Raw genomic sequence first — 20217 nt, 5'->3', positions numbered from 1 at the left:
GGGAATGAAGTCGCCGTTTAATAATATTCTATCGCCAAAGTGTATCAACTGCAACAGACCATTAACTGGCTGTCAAAATTCAATTCTGCACTGCAGAATGTCAAACAAACGTAATTATAAAAAAGTCACCTTTTAATTTATTATTGAATGTCATCATCTCCCAAGAAATACAAAAGTGTAAAGTATGAAAAAACAAAACAATTACAATCTCTTTCACAAAACGTCAGACGCAGACAGATGTGAGTTAAGACTTGATAAGGAATAATACGATGTGTGAAATGTATTTTCTATTGGTGTTATGGCACGCTGACCAAAAGACAAGGTTAGATTTATCATTTTAAGAACAGTGAAGCATAAACAGTGAATGGTAGTTCATGAAAATAAAGACAAATCAAAAACAGAACATTAAATAAAGATCCCTTAAGAGAAAAGCAAACTTTGTTCAAGTCAAATCCCACTTTTTCTTTTTAAAGGCCCAGTGCAGTCAAAAACATGAGGTGGAATAATACTGTTAAATCGTGAAAAATATGATAATACCCTTTAAGTGTAAGAGCTGTTTGAAAAGACCGCCTGTAATTTCAGCCTGTTTTGGTGGGATGGAGTTTTGCTTGAGAAATTGCTCTTGCTGAGAAGCTATTTTGTTTTGTTTTTGACCATTTTGATTGAAAACAAATCACAGTAAGGTACTTAATTGTTACCCAGAAATGATTTGATATTGAGATAAAAATGTCTGCCTTGGGCCTTTAACTTTTAGTACTCTGGAGAATATAGCATAACAATATACAAGGTACATTTGAGCATGAGTGTCTGTGTCTATATTTAAAGTGCACCTATAGACACAGTATTTGTGTTGAGCAGGAGTAGTTACTGCTTACCAGAGGGCCAACAGAGCCCCCCCCCCTCTCTCCCTAGATCCATCCACCCCCCTTGGCTGGAGATATTAATACCATGCCAATCATGTGGTCTCACTGCATTTCTATTTACCAGTTTTGATGTGTTTTCCCCTGATCACACAACTACACTCCGATCAAAGCGCTTCAAAGCAGGAAACCAGAGCTTAAGGGGTTTCTCAGGGCCTCCCGAGTGGCGCAGCGGTCTAAGGCACTGCAACGGTAGTGCTTGAGGCATCACTACAGATCCGGGTTCGATCCCGGGCTGTGTCGCAGCCGGCCACGTCCGGGACACCCATGAGGGTGCACACAAATGGCCCAGCGTCGTCCGGGTTAGGGGAGGGTTTGGCTGGCCAGGATATCCTTGTCCCATCGCGCACTAGCAACTCCTGTGGCGGCCCGGGTGCAGTGCATACTGACACGGTCGCCGGTTGTACGGTGTTTCCTTCGACACATTGGTGTGATTGGCTTCCAGGTTATCCGAGCAGTGTGTCAAGAAGCAGTGCGGCTTGGCCGGATTGTGTTTCGGAGGATGCATGGCTCTCGACCGGTGACTCTCCCGAGTCCGTACGGGAGATGCAGCGATGGGACAAGACTGTAACTACCAATTGGGGAGAAAAACTAGAACAAAAATGAAGGTGTTTCTCTCTCTAATTTCTGACTGAGCTCTACTCTTCAAACAGCTCTGGCGAGATGACTGAATCACCGCCCACCTTCCTGTACACCGTGGCAGCCCAGGTACCTTATCCAAAGGACAGTGTCAAATTCAACAAAATGGAGCCACCAGAGGCTGTAGATTAATGTTGAAGTGGTGAAGAAGAATCAGGAGAACTTTCATGGTTTTATGGTTGGTTCATTTGGAGTTCTAAGGCAGCAGAGAAAATAATAAGCACCTTTCATCCATCAACATTGGTGTGATATTTTCTCCATCCATAAATAATGTAATTATACTGTACACCTTTAATACTACCAAGTTTCAAGTACTTGATGTAAACAATGAGCAAACATCAAAGTCTGGAGAAACAGAATGGTGGTGGTCACTAATCCAGCAGAGTGAATCTACAGTATGTGGTCGTCCAGCTATGACAGGTACATGTAAGGTTCCCTTTTATTCCTCACTGGAAGTCAGTCTATATATCCTTTCATGAATGGGTTAAGTTTGGTACAGGACAATCCAATCTTACCAAAGATCTACCTGGTAATGTAACATGCATTATGTCTGACGTTTATATCCTCTTTTGTCCATGCTTGCGGTTGAGATATTTCTTCTTAACTACTACTAGTAACTATTATACGGAGTTGTGTCTCTCCTGAGCCTACTACAGTACCTTCCTTCGTACCTGCTGCCTGTTCACAAGCTTCCAGTTACATGAGCCCCTCTCTACAGACTCGACTTCAGTTTGAGGGCGCGGCTGGCTTCCTCTGTAAATCATTCATCCATTTGGACACATCACTGAATCATTTTTAAATGACAGGATCTTTTGGCACTTACTCAAACTAGACCCACACGGGCTTCTTCTTACTATCTTTTAGAAAGACATTGTTGTTGGTGTACTGGTTGGGTAGAAAACTAACGTCTGCTAACATTTAGCTGCTGCATCTCCAGCTATCCTGATCCATTGGCACTTAAAAAACAAAGATAGACCTTGAAAACACTTCTTCTGACATGTGATACGATGCATGCAAGTTTTACACACACACTTGATCTGATCCCCAAAAGCGATACAAACAATGGTTATATTACGGAGTATTTTCACTATCGCTGCCACCTGCCGGACGGCCTCAGTCCCCATCTTGGCAGGCCTCTAGAATCTAGTCTCCAGTATATTATGGTATTTGTACGTTAAGGGCAGCGTAGCCACGGCAAAGACGCCTACAATACAGACGGCATAGTACACACCCTCCTATGATCGAGATAGAGATTTGGTAACAGGTGAAACATTGTGAGTGGGGCAAAAGACAAGGACGGATGAGTTTTCAGTACATGTTCAGTTAGCCATCTATTTAGACATTATAGAGTTCTGTTCAACTAACTCCATTTTGTTTAGAAAACAAACCCAAAGGAAAAAGAAAAACCTACATCTGCTTTTGTACATTCACATACATTGACATGTATGAAACAGAACCTACAGTACATACAGATGACGTTACTGCTGAGGAGGGTCTTATACAAACCAGTTTGGTGCTGGTTGTTGTTTTGTCCTTATACCCAACATACTCTGTGGACCTGTGTATTTTCTCTTATCACACAGGGTAAAGGGTTTTGGGGTTGATAAGCATGCTGGTTGAACTTTGACCCCTCCAGGGGTCGTCTGTTCTGAGTTCCGTTCGCTCTCGTGCGATGAGGACGCATTTGGTTGGTTTCTGTACAGGGCTGATGGGTTACAGTCAGAGCTGGGTTCTGTCCACTTGGTCTCGGGTATCATGTTGATAAGGAATGGTAATACTGTCTGAGAAGAACAGAGAGCAGGACAAGACATGACATAGCACCATGTCTTTCTGATGGCTACACCACCCTATAACATGTGTTATAACACAACCTTTGACTTTGTACAGTACAACAATGTCCATGTATGTATCAAGAGGAAGATGGCTCAACTGCAACCAATAAAATCAAAATGTTCACATACAAAAATAAACATTTGGAAGCAAAACTCGGGAACAATATCTCTGGAATCAAACATGAGAAGTCTTTATCCTCCATCTCTCTTCTCCTTCTTCTTTCAGTGTCTCTGTTGTGAGTTGAGCAGACAGAGAGTGTATCTGACTATAAGATCTCCCCTCTGTTTGTTCTGTCTCTCAACAAACCTCTCCTTCAGGGCTATACACACACAACACAAAAATAATATCCTTTGGAAAGAAATATGCCATGTAGCCTTCATGGAGCTGTGTGGTGTGGTCGTCCCACCTTTCATCATCATCATGACCATCCATGTTTCCCGAGACCACGGCGTCTTTTAGCCAGGTGGTGGCAATATGGCACGAGAGGAAAATAAGATAAAAACAAAACTCTTTGTTTGAGGATGTAAAAATGTCCCAGGTCCGTGGTGGTTCGGTGTCCATCACACGGTGAGTATCGGGACTGTTTGTTGGGTGGCTGATGGACATCCCGGGCCGGTTCAGTCGTCTAATCCCGTGGTCTGTCTCAGCTCTCCAGGGACATGGCTGAGATGAGCTGCTCCACCTTGTAGGCCAGACGTTGTTTCTTAGCCTGCTCGTCCTGCTCCAGGGCCATTGTGATCTGGGAGGGGTTAGAGACAGGACAACAACATGATTTAGTGTCACTCTAACACGGAAGCCACATGCAGGAACTCCTTCAATTGCAAAGACCCTTCATATGCAAATAGCCTGCAAGAAAATGTCAAATAGAACATATAGACAATTGCTGGTGGGTATGCTGATGTAATGCTCAATTACATCTGTATAACATAGCCAATGTTGACTGAATGGTAAGGAATGACATTAATAAAGTATTCACTCAGCAAAACAAATGTCCTCTCACTGTCAACTGTGTTTATTTTCAGAAAACTTAACATGTGTAAATATTTATATTATTTGTATGAATATAACAAGATTAAACAACTGAGACAAATTCTGAACAAGTTCCACAGACATGTGACTAACATAAATTGAATAATGTGTCCCTGAACAAAGGGGGGGGGTCAAAATCAAAAGTAACAGTCAGTATCTGGTGTGGCCACCAGCTGCATGAAAAACTAAAGTGCATCTCCCCCTCATGGACTGCACCAGATTTGCCAGTTCTTATTGTGAGATGTTGCCCCACTCTTCCACCAAGGCACCTACAAGTTCCCAGACATTTATGGGGGGAATGGCCCTAGCCCTCACCCTCCACTCTCCAATCGTTGGCCACGACAGAACACTGACATTCCTGTCTTGCAGGAAATCACGCACAGATCGAGCAGTATGGCTGGTGGCAGTGTCATGCTGGAGGGTCATGTCAGGATGAGCCTGCAGGAAGGGTACCACATGAGGGAGGAGGTTGTCTTCCCTGTAATGCACAGTGTTGAGATAGACTGCAATGACAACAAGCTCAATCCGATGATGCTGTGACACACCGCCCCAGACCACGACGGACCCTCCACCTCCAAATCGATCCTACTCCAGAGTACAGGCCTCGGTGTAACCAACCATGAAATCATAAAAGTTCCTTCAACGATAAATGCGAATCCAACCATCACACCTGGTGAGACAAAACCGTGACTCGTCAGTGAGGAGCACTTTTTTGCCAGTGCTGTCTGGTCCAGTGACGGTGGCTTGTGCCCATAGGCGACGTTGTTGCCGGTGATGTCTGGTGAGGACCTGCCTTACAACAGGCCTACAAGCCCTCAGTCCAGCCTCTCTCAGCCTATTGCGGACAGTCTGTGCACTGATGGAGGGATTGTGTGTTCCTAGTGTAACTCGGGCAGTTGTTGCCATCCTGTTCACACACACAGGTGTGATGTTCGGATGTGCTGATCCTGTGCAGATGTTGTTACACGTGGTCTACCACTGTGAGGACGATCAGCTGTTCGTCTTGTCTCCCTGTAGTGCTGTCTTAGGCGTCTCACAGTACGGACATTGCAATTTATTGCCCTGGCCACATCTGCAGTCCTCATGCCTCCTTGCAGCATGCTTAAGGCATGTTCACGCAGATGAGCAGGGACCCTGGGCATCTTTCTTTTGGTGTTTTTCAGAATCAGTAGAAAGGCCTCTTTACTAAGTTTTCATAACTCTGACCTTAATTGCCTAGAGTATGTGATTTTTACGAATTATCTTTGAAATGGACGTTTCTTTTTTTGCTGAGTTTATGACTCTGGTCTGTGCCAGTCAGCACGCAAAAGGTCCAGACTTCACTGTCTGTTGGATGGGTGAGATCATGTGTGCTTTTTACTTAATGAATATAACATTGTCTCTGTTGGAGATGGTAACACAAAACCAATGAATCCAACTTGTGTAATGCCCTTTCTCGGTTTCATCTTATGCTTTTCTCTCTCCATAAATGAGGCATTTCTCAAGTCTTGTTCAAAGGGGAATCCGACAGGGTCTCCTCTCTGCTGTCTGCAGTGTCACACAGTCATGACATGCTGTATGTACATCAGCGTGACATCGCGGTGGCTGACGGGGCTTTTTCATGTGCTTGTATCAAACAGGAAAAATACTACCCAATAAGATCACAGGTATGGGACACATGCCACACAGTGACATCGATCCAAGGTATGGATCGATGCTAATACAGCAAATCTCTCCTTTTTCTATATGACAGATATTTATTCTATGTGAACAGTGGTTCATTGAAGAAGAATAAGGGCTGATAAAGCTTGATATGCCTCCCAGGAATAAACCGTGTTGCCATAACTAAGCATTGTAGGCATTGTGCTAAACACACTGTGGAGACATTAATGAAGACTAGTTTCTCTTAGGGTCTGTTGGCAGTCTGTACATAGCTCCAGCAATCTGTTCCATAGTAGACTCCCTGCCTGTTTTCTCGCTCTCAGCTGCCTAAGTGCTCTTCGAGGCTGGCAGAACAGAGCCCAGCGGAGCCTCTCCTCCTCATACCACTCTGTTATTAATCTGCTGTGCTGTATGCAGGTGCAGCTCCCGCCCTCTGTCTACCATCTCCCTAATCCATTTAGTATTGCTCTAGCCTGTTCATAGAGGGGCCGTACAAGGAGTCAGGCAAGGAACAAACAACCCCGACAGCTACAGATAAGGGCATAAGCACTCAGGAGACAGGGAGAGGAGACACAGAGAGAGGGCGTGCGTGTGTGTGTGTGTGTGTGTGTGTGAGGTGGTCTATGAGAGGTTTAATAAAGAGAGAGAGTTAAAGAGGTGGTCAATGAGAGATTAAAAGAGAGAGTTAAAGAGGTGGTCTATGACAGGATACAAGAGAGAGAGAGAGTTAAAGAGGTGGTCTATGAGAGGTTAAAAGGGAGAGAGTTAAAGAGGTGATCTATGAGAGGTTAAAAGGGAGAGAGTTAAAGAGGTGGTCTATGAGAGGTTAAAAGAGAGAGAGTTAAAGAGGTGGTCTATGAGAGATTAAAATAGAGAGTGTTAAAGAGGTGGTCTATGAGAGGTTAAAAGAGAGAGAGTTAAAGAGGTGGTCTATGAGAGGTTTACAGAGAGAGAGTTAAAGAGGTGGTCTATGAGAGGTTTAAAGAGAGAGAGTTAAAGAGGTGGTCTATGAGAGTTTTAAAGAGCGAGTTAAAGTGAGCCCTAGTTCTAGCTACAGCAGCTTCAAGCTCTTAGGGCAGGGAGGAAAGAGGAGAGTGGAAGAGAGAAAGATAAAAATAAAAGAAAGTGAGAGAGAAGAGAGAGTGGGCTCCTAATTCTTGTGAATGTGGTCTAATATAAAGGTCAGACTAATGGCTCCCAGAGGAGCTGCTGACATTAAAGCCGGAACATCTCCATTACAGAAACCTTTCTCTTTCTCTCTCCTCTCTCCCCTCTCTCTCCTTCTCTCTTTCTGTCTTCTCTCCTTCTCTCTCTCCTCTCTCTCACCTCTCTCCTTCTCTCTCTCTCCCCTCTCTCTTTCTGTCTTCTCTCCTTCTCTTTCTCCACATTGTTTCACCTCTCTCTCCTTCTCTCTCTCTCCCCTCTCTCTTTCTGTCTTCTCTCCTTCTCTTTCTCCACATTGTTTCACCTCTCTCTCCTTCTCTCTCTCTCCCAAACTCTCTTTCTGTCTTCTCTCCTTCTCTCTCTCCTCTCTCAACCTCTCTCCGACTCTCTCTCCCCTCTCTCTCAATCACTCCTTCTCTCGGAGACACCTGAAACCCTCTCCTCTCTCTCTCTCTCCCCTCTCTCTTTCTGTCTTCTCTCCTTCTCTCTCCCCTCTCTAACCTCTCTTTCTCTCTCCCCTATTCTCACCTCTCTCCTTGTTCCACTCCTCTCTCTAAGGTGAATCTCAATTTCTCTCTCTCTCTCTCTCTTTCTGTCTTCTCTCCTTCTCTTTCTTAAATTGTTTCAATCCTTCTCTCTCTCTCCCTCTCTCTTTCTGTCTTCTCTCCAGAGGAGCTCTCTCTCACCTCTCTCCTTCTCTCTCTCTCCCCTCTCTCTTTCTGTCTTCTCTCCTTCTCTCTCTCCTCTCTCTCACCTCTCTCCTTCTCTCTCTCTCCCCTCCCTCTTTCTGTCGTCTCTCCTTCTCTCTCTCCTCTCTCTCACCTCTCTCCTTCTATCTCTCTCCCCTCCCTCTTTCTGTCTTCTCTCCTTCTCTTTCTCCACATTGTTTCACCTCTCTCCGTCTCTTCTTTGTCGCACTATTCCATCCTTCTCTCACTTTCTCTCTCTCTCTCCTCCTCCCCTAATCATTCTTTCTCTCCTCCTAAATCTTTCTCTCTCTTTCTCTCTCTCCTCCCTTTCTTTCTCACGTTACCCTCCCTCATTCTCTGTCTGTCTCTCTAACTCTCCCCTCTCTTTCCCTCAACCCCCTCTTCACTCTCCCTGTGATCTGAGACAAATGGTCTGCCACATCTTGATTCTGCTCCAGAGAGCCACAGAGAGAGGGAGAGAACATGGCTGTGTTCCTTCACACCACTCAGGGGACCGGGCGGCATGCTGAGCTGCTTGTACAGTTGCTGTTCCTGTCGCTCCTCCACATATCATACACCCACAGCTAGGTCTGCTACAGCTCTCACTGGCCCGGGACATATGGCACTTAGGATGGGTTATGTGATGTGGTAGAATGGGGAGAATGGTTATTTTTAAGAATAGCATCACATCAGAGAAACTTGGCCTTTCTGAAAGTTCTAGAAACACTCTAAATGAGTTAAGAATGACCTTTAACTAGCCTTGAGTGTGTGTGTGTGTGTGTGTGTGTGTGTGTGTGTGTGTGTGTGTGTGTGTGTGTGTGTGTGTGTGTGTGTGTGTGTGTGTGTGTGTGTGTGTGTGTGTGTGTGTGTGTGTGTGTGTGTGTGTGTGTGTGTGTGTGTGTGTGTGTGTGTGTGTGTGTGTGTCAGGACTCACCTCCTCACTGTATTTGGAGACATAGGAGTAGATCTCGTTGAGAGCACTGAGCATGTTAAACTCTGTGGAGTGGAGCCTGGCCTGCTCTGCCAGGTAAGCATTCATGTCCTGGTCACTGATGGCTGGCAGACGGTTAATGTCGGCATAGTACCTGGAGGCACACACAGGGAGCGACACTCACTATCAACAAGCACATATTCTATACCACAATGCATTCCTGGAAAGCTGAGCCTCATTTTCTACATATTCGTCACATTTTACTAGTACATATATAATACTTAATATAATGCAAGTGTATCCAGGACCAAAACCGTTTGTATGAGCGGTAATAAAACAAGGATATAGAATTGTATGTGGGCAATTCTACGGTAAAAGAATTGCGCTCAGACTTAAAATATATGCCAAACAAAAACCTTTAATTTCAAAGTTCAACAAATGCAAAACTCTATGCACAAGGACACATTTTAACAATTTACACTTTTACAAAAATACATTTACTGTAAGAACTGTCCTATACTGTACTATACTGTGCTGTACTATACTGTACTATACTGTGCTGTACTATACTGTGCTGTACTATACATTTACATTTACATTTAAGTCATTTAGCAGACGCTCTTATCCAGAGCGACTTACAAATTGGTGCATTCACCTTATGACATCCAGTGGAACAACCACTTTACAATAGTGCATCTAAATATTTTAAGGGGGGGGGGGGGTGAGAAGGATTACTTTATCCTATCCTAGGTATTCCTTAAAGAGGTGGGGTTTCAGGTGTCTCCGGAAGGTGGTGATTGACTCCGCTGTCCTGGCGTCGTGAGGGAATTTGTTCCACCATTGGGGAGCCAGAGCAGCGAACAGTTTTGACTGGGCTGAGCGGGAACTGTACTTTCTCAGTGGTAGGGAGGCGAGCAGGCCAGAGGTGGATGAACGCAGTGCCCTTATTTGGGTGTAGGGCCTGATCAGAGCCTGGAGGTACTGAGGTGCCGTTTCCCTCACAGCTCCGTAGGCAAGCACCATGATCTTGTAGCGGATGCGAGTTTCAACTGGAAGCCAGTGGAGAGAGCGGAGGAGCGGGGTGACGTGAGAGAACTTGGGAAGGTTGAACACTAGACGGGCTGCGGCGTTCTGGATGAGTTGTAGGGGTTTAATGGCACAGGCAGGGAGCCCAGCCAACAGCGAGTTGCAGTAATCCAGACGGGAGATGACAAGTGCCTGGATTAGGACCTGCGCCGCTTCCTGTGTGAGGCAGGGTCGTACTCTGCGGATGTTGTAGAGCATGAACCTACAGGAACGGGCCACCACCTTGATGTTAGTTGAGAACGACAGGGTGTTGTCCAGGATCACGCCAAGGTTCTTAGCGCTCTGGGAGGAGGACACAATGGAGTTGTCAACCGTGATGGCGAGATCATGGAACGGGCAGTCCTTCCCGGGAGGAAGAGCAGCTCCGTCTTGCCGAAGTTCAGCTTGAGGTGGTGATCCGTCATCCACACTGATATGTCTGCCAGACATGCAGAGATGCAATTCGCCACCTGGTCATCAGAAGTGGGAAAGGAGAAGATTAATTGTGTGTCGTCTGCATAGCAATGATAGGAGAGACCATGTGAGGTTATGACAGAGCCAAGTGACTTGGTGTATAGCGAGAATAGGAGAGGGCCTAGAACAGAGCCCTGGGGGACACCAGTGGTGAGAGCGCGTGGTGAGGAGACAGATTCTCGCCACGCCACCTGGTAGGAGCGACCTGTCAGGTAGGACGCAATCCAAGCGTGGGCCGCGCCGGAGATGCCCAACTCGGAGAGGGTGGAGAGGAGGATCTGATGGTTCACAGTATCGAAGGCAGCCGATAGGTCTAGAAGGATGAGAGCAGAGGAGAGAGAGTTAGCTTTAGCGGTGCGGAGCGCCTCCGTGATACAGAGAAGAGCAGTCTCAGTTGAATGACTAGTCTTGAAACCTGACTGATTTGGATCAAGAAGGTCATTCTGAGAGAGATAGCGGGAGAGCTGACCAAGGACGGCACGTTCAAGAGTTTTGGAGAGAAAAGAAAGAAGGGATACTGGTCTGTAGTTATTGACATCGGAGGGATCGAGTGTAGGTTTTTTCAGAAGGGGTGCAACTCTCGCTCTCTTGAAGACGGAATACTGAAGTACTATACTGTACTATACTGTGCTGTGCTATACTGTGCTGTCATATACTGTACTATACTGTGCTGTGCTATACTGTACTATACTGTGCTGTCCTATACTGTACTATACTGTGCTGTACTATACTGTGCTGTACTATACTGTGCTAGACTGTGCTGTCCTATACTGTGCTATACTGTGCTGTCCTATACTGTGCTGTCCTATACTGTACTATACCGTGCTGTACTATACCGTGCTGTCCTATACTGTGCTGTACTATATTGTGCTGTCCTATACTGTGCTGTCCTACACTGTACTATTCTGTGTTATACTATACTGTGCTGTACTATACTGTGCTGTACTATACTGTACTGTACTCCACTGTGCTGTCCTATACTGTACTGTGTTGTACTATACTGTACTGTACTATACTATACTGTACTATACTGTGTTGTAATATACTGTGCTGTACTATACCATACTGTACTATACTGTGCTGTACTATACTGTACTATACTGTACTGTACTCCACTGTACTGTACTCCACTGTACTGTCCTATACTGTACTACACTCCGCTGTGCTGTACTATACTGTACTGTACTATGCTGTACTATACTCCACTGTGCTGTAATATACTGTACTGTACTGTACTCTGATGTACTGTACTCCATTGTACAGTCCTATACTGTACTATACTCCACGGTGCTGTACTATACTGTACTGTACTGTACTAAACTGTGTTGTACTATACTGTACTGTACTCCACTGTACTGTACTATACTGTACTGTCCTCCACTGTGTTATACTCCACTGTGCTGTACTATACTGTACTGTACTCCACTGTACTGTACTATACTGTACTATACTGTACTATACTCAACTGTGCTGTACTATACTGTACTCCACTGCACTGTACTATACTGTACTATACTGTACAATACTATACTATACTCCACTGTGCTGTACTATACTCTACTGTACTCCACTGTGCTGTGCTGTGCTGTACTATACTGTACTGTCCTCCACTGTGCTATACTGTACTGTACTCCACTGTGCTGTACTATACTGTACTATACTATACTATACTCCACTGTGCTGTACTATACTATACTGTACTCCACTGTGCTGTGGTGTACTCCGCTGTGCTGTACTATACTATACTCCACTGTGCTGTACTATACTGTACTGTACTATACTGTACTGTACTCCACTGTGCTGTGCTGTACTCCGCTGTGCTGTACTCCGCTGTGCTGTACTCCGCTGTGCTATACTATACTGTACTATACTCCACTGTGCTGTACTATACTGTGCTGTACTATACTGTGCTGTACTGTGCTGTACTCCACTGTGCTGTACTCCACTGTGCTGTACTCTGCTGTGCTGTACTCCGCTGTGCTGTACTCCGCTGTGCTGTACTCCGCTGTGCTGTACTCCACTGTGCTGTACTATACTGTACTAAACTGTGCTGTACTATACTGTGCTGTACTATACTGTACTGTACTCCACTATACTGTACTCCACTGTGCTGTACTATACTGTGCTGTACTATACTGTACTATATTCCACTGTACTGTACTCCACTGTACTGTACTATACTGTGCTGTACTATACTGTGCTGTACTATACTGTACTATACTCCACTGTACTGTACTCCACTGTACTGTACTCCACTGTACTGTACTCCACTGTGCTGTACTATACTGTGCTGTACTATACTGTGCTGTACTATACTGTACTGTACTCCACTGTACTGAACTCCACTGTGCTGTACTATACTGCACTGTACTATACTGTGCTGTACTATACTGTGCTGTACTATACTGTATTGTACTCCACTGTACTGTATTCCACTGTACTGTACTCCACTGTGCTATACTCCACTGTACTGTACTCCACTGTACTGTACTCCACTGTGCTGTACTCCACTGTGCTGTACTATACTGTACTATACTATAATGTACTGTACTCCACTGTGCTGTACTATACTGTACTATACTATACTGTACTGTACTCCACGGTACTGTACTCACTGTCCTGCACTATACTGTACTATACTGTCCTGTACTTCACTGTACTGTACTATACTGTACTCCACTGTATTGCACTCCACTGTGCTATACTATACTGTGCTGTACTATACTGTGCTGTACTATACTGTACTGTCCTCCACTGTGCTGTACTATACTGTGCCGTACTATACTGTACTGTACTATACTGTGCTGTACTATACTGTATTGTACTATACTGTACTATACGGTGCTGTGCTGTACTATACTGTACTGTACTATACTGCGCTGTATTATACTGTGCTGTACTATACTATACTGTACTATACTGTGCTGTACTATACTGTACTGTACTATACTGTGCTGTACTATACTATGGTGTACTATACTATGGTGTACTATACTGTCCTCCACTGTGCTGTACTATACTGTGCTGTGCTGTACTATACTGTACTGTACTATACTGCACTGTATTATACTGTGCTGTATTATACTGTACTGTACTGTACTGTGCTGTGCTGTACTATACTGTACTGTACTATACTGCACTGTATTATACTGTGCTGTATTATACTGTACTGTACTATACTGTGCTGTGCTGTGCTATACTGTACTGTACTATACTGCGCTGTATTATACTGTGCTGTACTATACTATACTGTACTATACTGTGCTGTACTATACTGTATTATACTCGTCTGTATTATACTGTACTGTACTATACTGTGCTGTGCTGTGCTGTACTATACTGTACTGTGCTTTGCTGTACTATACTGTACTGTACTATACTGCGCTGTATTATACTGTGCTGTACTATACTATACTGTACTATACTGTGCTGTACTATACTGTATTATACTCTGCTGTATTATACTGTACTGTACTATACTGTGCTGTGCTGTACTATACTGTACTGTGCTGTGCTGTGCTGTATTATACTGTGCTGTACTATACTATACTGTACTGTACTATACTGTACTGTACTATACTGTGCTGTGCTGTACTATACTGTACTGTACTATACTGTGCTGTACTATACTATGGTGTACTATACTATGGTGTACTATACTGTCCTCCACTGTGCTGTACTATACTGTGTTGTGCTGTACTATACTGTACTGTACTATACTGCACTGTATTATACTGTGCTGTATTATACTGTACTGTACTATACTGTGCTGTGCTGTACTATACTGTACTGTACTATACTGCTCTGTATTATACTGTGCTGTACTATACTATACTGTACTATACTGTGCTGTACTATACTGTATTATACTCTGCTGTATTATACTGTACTGTACTATACTGTGCTGTGCTGTACTATACTGTACTGTGCTGTGCTGTGCTGTACTATACTGTACTGTACTATACTGCGCTGTATTATACTGTGCTGTACTATACTATACTGAACTATACTGTGCTGTACTATACTGTATTATACTCTGCTGTATTATACTGTACTGTACTATACTGTGCTGTGCTGTACTATACTGTACTGTGCTGTGCTGTACTATACTGTACTGTACTATACTGCGCTGTATTATACTGTGCTGTACTATACTGTACTGTACTGTACTATACTGTACTGTACTATACTGTGCTGTGCTGTACTATACTGTACTGTACTATACTGCGCTGTATTATACTGTGCTGTGCTGTACTATACTGTACTGTACTATACTGCGCTGTATTATACTGTGCTGTACTATACTATACTGTACTATACTGTGCTGTACTATACTGTATTATACTCTGCTGTATTATACTGTACTGTACTATACTGTGCTGTGCTGTACTATACTGTGCTGTACTATACTGTACTGTACTATACTGCGCTGTACTATACTGCACTGTACTATACTGCGCTGTATTATACTGTGCTGTACTATACTATACTGTACTATACTGTACTGTACTATACTGTACTGTACTATACTGTGCTGTATTATACTGTGCTGTACTATACTGTACTATACTGTGCTGTACTATACTATACTGTGCTGTACTATACTGTACTGTACTATACTGCGCTGTATTATACTGTACTATACTGTACTATACTGTACTGTACTATACTGTACTATACTGTGCTGTATTATACTGTGCTGTACTATACTGTACTATACTGTGCTTTCCTAACTTGTGAACCCAATTGTGGTTTGTGACTACTATGATTTCCCATTTTACGAGTAGCATACATTTTTCAGAAATTTCAGAAATTCGATCACTTAATAATTCATAAACAAAATTGATATTCGTACAAACCACTATAACTAAGCGATAGGTCTACCTTTACTTGTTACTTCTGTGAACTTTTATTATCCTCCTTCCTCACGAGGGAGAGAATTTAGAAAACATCTTAACGATATGTGGGTTTTTGGTAATGGCATTTCAAGGCACAAGGCAATGTTTCTTCAATTTAGAAGACAGAACATTCTCTCTGAAATCATATAAGTGTTGGTATGAGTTGGCAGGGGTCTTTACTTCAACATCGTGTTTTAATGTATTTCTAACACGTTTTAAGACTTTTTCTGGTAGATGTTTTCTAAGACCCCTTTTCCATCTGTCTGACCAGAAATCAAAGCCTTTGTTAATTCCACATTTTCAGGATGGAAAACAAATACTCTCAGCTTTCATTTGACACCCAATTGAATATGCTCCTATAAACTCCATATGCTAGTGCTCATGGGTTCTTTTACATGGAAATGACCATGTGTATATTGTGTCTCACTCACCTCTCCACCCAGCTCTTGTAGTTGGGGATGTCTTTAGCATACAGCAGCTTGTTGGAGGGCGAGTCCTTGCCCAGGCGGTGCTCTGACGTGGAGCAGGAGTCCATGAAGGTCTGGGCCACCACAGACAGACAGGCGTCTGTGATGCTGCTCTTATGGATGTCAAACACAAACTGGGGGTTCTTGATCACGTTCACCCAGAACCGCAGTGGAAGACTGAGAGGTAGGAGGTAAAGAGGGGGGGGAGAGGCAGAGAGAGAGGGCAAAGAAATGGGTCAGTCAGAATCACTCTCAGAATCCACTGATAAAGTTTAGTCATGACTCTTTTGTATAACGATGAGAAGCACATTGATACACATTGATGCACATTGCATCCTATATTATACATCCTATCATTTCTACTCTACATCCTCCAGGTTCCTCATCATTTCTACTCTACATCCTCCAGGTTCCTCATCATTTCTACTCTACATCCTCCAGGTTCCTCATCATTTCTACTCTACATCCTCCAGGTTCCTCATCATTTCTACTCTACATCCTCCAGGTTCCTCACCAGTTGCTCTTCCATGTGTGGCGGACATCTTGGTCGTGGATTCCGTGTTTGTCCGCCTGCTCGTCCAGGAAGTCAAACATGTATTTGATGGCGAGGGGCAGGGCGCTACCCCGGTGGACGGTACTGAACAACGTCTCAAACAGGTCATCCACAAACTTCTGCAGTGTACCCTGGGTAAAAACAATGAACACTCTAGTTCAGACTTACATAAACTCACTCAACAACAACTGATTTCCTCAAAGAATAGGAGAGAACCAATGGAGACAAAAAAAGTCTGTCAATAGCCACGGGATACATAACATACAACCGTCTCCCCAGCCACTTTGTAAAATGTATGTAAACATAACAACAGGAACTGAAAATAACCTACTGTAGTAGGATTGAAATATGGAGAGACAATGCAGTGTGTTGGTATTTAAACAAGTATGTAAGCTGGGGGTTACCTTGGTGGCCAGCAGCCTGGTCAGGTATATCTCAGAGACCATCTTGCTGCCTCGGTCTCCCTCCTTCTGGTCTCCATGCTCGTGGTTCTTGACCAGGTGCCACACCTTGACCCCACTCTCCAGGTCAGGGGTTATCATAGGGGCACGGGAACGCAGACTGTCTGGACTACCTGTGTACCGGAAGGATGAGTCTAGAGTGGGAAAGAGAGAGGGAGAGAGAGAAATTAGACACTTGTAAAGGAGGCACTGTGTTCCTAGTTCTGTGTTCTTTTCCCTTCAGTTTGGAAATAAACAGTAACACACACACACACACACCTCTCTAATTTGTCTGTAGGTCTGTGTCTGTCTGCCGGCCATCGTTGTTGATAGGTGTCTGTTGAGCCTCTGGAGTGCAAGAGCAGCTCCCTTTCACTAGACTAGATGGATCCTAATAAAATACCAAAGATGAAAGGAGCCATGCACCTCTTTAATATTTCATTAAGTCCAGAGAGTGGAGGGGCATCTCTCTCGACTTGTTTCTCTCTCTCTCTCCCCCATCTGTCTATATCTCTCTTATCAAATCACTCTCTCCCCATCTCTGTCTCCCCATCTGTCTCTCTCTTCCCATTTCTCTTTCTCTGTCTCTCTCATTATATTACTCTCTCTCCCCCCATCTCTCCCTCTGTCTATCTCTCCCCATCTCTCTCTCTCTGTCTCTCTCTTATCATATTACTCTCTCTCCCCCATCTCTCTCTCCCCGTCTCTCCCTCTCTGTCTCTCTCTCCCCATATCTCTCTCTCTCCCCATCTCTCTCTCTCTCTCTCTCTCTCTCTCTCTCTCTCTCTCTCTCTCTCTCTCTCTCTCTCTCTCTCTCTCTCTCTCTCTCTCCCTATCTCTCGCTCCCTCTCTCTCCCCCATCGCTCTCTCCCTATCTCGCTCTCTCTCTCATCATATCACTCATTCTCACTCATGTTATCTCTCTCTGTCTCTCTTCCTCTCGCTCACTCTTTCATATCATCCCTCCCTCTGAATAGATCTGTGAGAGAGAGAGAGAGAGAGAGAGAGAGAGAGAGAGAGAGAGAGAGAGAGAGAGAGAGAGAGAGAGAGAGAGAGAGAGAGAGAGAGAGAGAGAGAGAGAGAGAGAGAGAGAGAGAGAGAGAGAGAGAGAGAGAGAGAGGGAGATGTGGCTCTCCTCTTAAAATAAATCATTGTCTCTTTCCTGCTGTCCCCACACTGTAAGGGTCTCAGTCACAGTCCTAATCAATGCATCAAAAGATCTCTAATATGTAAAGCCCTCCAGCCATCCTCCCCTTTTCTGTCCTTTCTTCTCTTCCCTCTTCCAATCTCAGTTCCCTCATTCCTTTGATACTAAGGAATGGTGCTCTTCCTCCTCTCCTCCTCTCCAGTCTTCCTAATTAGCAGTTATTTCCTTCCCGGCAGTGTGTGTGTGTCTGTTTGAGTCTGTGAGCGGTCTCGTGGGACTCTAGATCAGTGTCAGATCTCTCTCACCTGGCTTCTAAGGACAGCGCAGGACAACAACGCCCCAGAGCACTACAGCGACATTCGGCTCTAAGTGGTATGTTCTAAAGACCAGCAATTGTCTTTAGGTTGGCCCCTGGGGACCTATGGGTCTGGCAGGATGTGTGTATATGTCTCTCTTTCTCTGTGTGTGACAGTGGGGTGAATTGAGGTCTCAAATCCCATCTTATGCCACTGTCAGGTGCCTACCCTCTCTCTCTTCCTTCCTCTCTTCTCCATGGGGGAAGATTACTCTTCAGGTCTGTGACCACAGCATCAGGCTTCACGCTACCTGAGGTGGGTATGAGGGCCGCAGGTGTGTGTGTTTGTGAGGCGTCAGGGGGGAACGTGTAGCGGGTTATTGGGGGGTGGGGGATCGCTGGCACGGTAAATTGAGACGAGATGCTGAGTGCTGAACGTTAAATTGATATAAATCAATCAGCTGGATGTCAGGTACATCTCTGCCTGCTGTGCCAGGCAATGATTGATGGGGGTGGAGCCAGAGGAGGAGCGGCTGTTTTCTAAAGCAGTACAAAACACACACACAGACACACACACACACACACACACACACACACACACACACACACACACACACACACACACACACACACACACACACACACACACACACACACACACACACACACACACACACACACACACACACACACACACACACACACACACACACACAGACACAGACACAGACACACAGATACAAAGACATGCACACACAAAAACACAAACACACACACACTAAAAAACACCCCATTTCACCGTCTCATTGCTATTTCATGAGTTTGGTAAAATATTCAACAAGTTCTTTGTAGTAAAACAGATTGAAGCAACCCTTGTATGGAATACTGTTGAGAACGGAATACTGTTGAGAACGGTATACTGTTGAGAACGGTATACTGTTGAGAACGGTATACTGTTGAGGACAGAATACTGTTGAGGACAGAATACTGTTGAGGACAGAATACTGTTGAGAACGGAATACTGTTGAGGATGGCATACTGTTGAGGAAGGAATACTGTTGAGGAAGGAATACTGTTGAGAATGGAATACTGTTGAGAATGGAATACTGTTGAGGGCGGTATACTTTTCAGGATGGTATACTGTTCAGGATGTTATACTGTTGAGGATGTTATACTGTTGAGGATGGAATACTGTTGAGGAAGGAATACTGTTGAGAATGGAATACTGTTGAGAATGGAATACTGTTGAGGAAGGTATACTGTTGAGGATGGAATACTGTTGAGGACGGTATACTTTTCAGGACGGTATACTGTTCAGGATGTTATACTGTTGAGGATGGTATACTGTTGAGGATGGTATACTGTTGAGGACGGTATACTTTTCAGGATGGTATACTGTTCAGGATGGAATACTGTTGAGGATGGAATACTGTTGAGGATGGAATACTGTTGAGGACGGTATACTTTTCAGGATGGTATACTGTTCAGGATGTTATACTGTTGAGGATGGTATACTGTTGAGGATGGAATACTGTTGAGGATGGAATACTGTTGAGGATGGTATACTGTTGAGGAAGGAATACTGTTGAGAATGGTATACTTTTCAGGATGGTATACTGTTGAGGATGGCATACTGTTGAGGATGGAATACTGTTGAGGAAGGAATACTGTTGAGAATGGAATACTGTTGAGAATGGAATACTGTTGAGGATGGCATACTGTTGAGGAAGGAATACTGTTGAGGAAGGAATACTGTTGAGAATGGAATACTGATGAGAACGGAATACTGTTGAGAACGGAATACTGTTGAGGATGGTATACTGTTGAGGATGGTATACTTTTGAGAATGGAATACTGTTGAGAATGGAATACTGTTGAGAACGGAATACTGTTGAGGATGGTATACTGTTGAGAATGGAATACTCTTGAGAATGGTATACTGTTGAGGACGGTATACTGTTGAGGTTGGTATACTGTTAAGAATGGAATACTGTTGAGAACAGAATACTGTTGAGGATGGCATACTGTTGAG

The 20217-nt window shown here is 44.2% G+C and overlaps 1 protein-coding gene across 1 annotated transcript in view; it reads right to left on the bottom strand.

Annotated features, from left to right (window-relative positions):
* Nucleotides 1–2775: 2775 nt before the first annotated feature.
* The window catches only part of LOC124032168 (plexin-A2-like), a 582788-nt gene continuing 565346 nt past the window's right edge, over nucleotides 2776–20217 (bottom strand). The window contains exons 28-32 of the mRNA XM_046344331.1: nucleotides 16708–16898; nucleotides 16265–16434; nucleotides 15715–15927; nucleotides 8850–9000; nucleotides 2776–4131 (exon numbers count right to left, since the gene is read on the bottom strand). Coding sequence (XP_046200287.1) covers nucleotides 4036–4131; nucleotides 8850–9000; nucleotides 15715–15927; nucleotides 16265–16434; nucleotides 16708–16898 — 821 coding nt within the window. The 3' untranslated portion in view covers nucleotides 2776–4035. The remainder of the gene's footprint in view (nucleotides 4132–8849; nucleotides 9001–15714; nucleotides 15928–16264; nucleotides 16435–16707; nucleotides 16899–20217) is intronic.

The sequence above is a fragment of the Oncorhynchus gorbuscha genome, linkage group LG03 (assembly GCF_021184085.1).
Source record: "Oncorhynchus gorbuscha isolate QuinsamMale2020 ecotype Even-year linkage group LG03, OgorEven_v1.0, whole genome shotgun sequence".
Lineage (NCBI taxonomy): Eukaryota > Metazoa > Chordata > Actinopteri > Salmoniformes > Salmonidae > Oncorhynchus > Oncorhynchus gorbuscha.
This window is presented reverse-complemented; position numbering and strand designations above follow the sequence as displayed.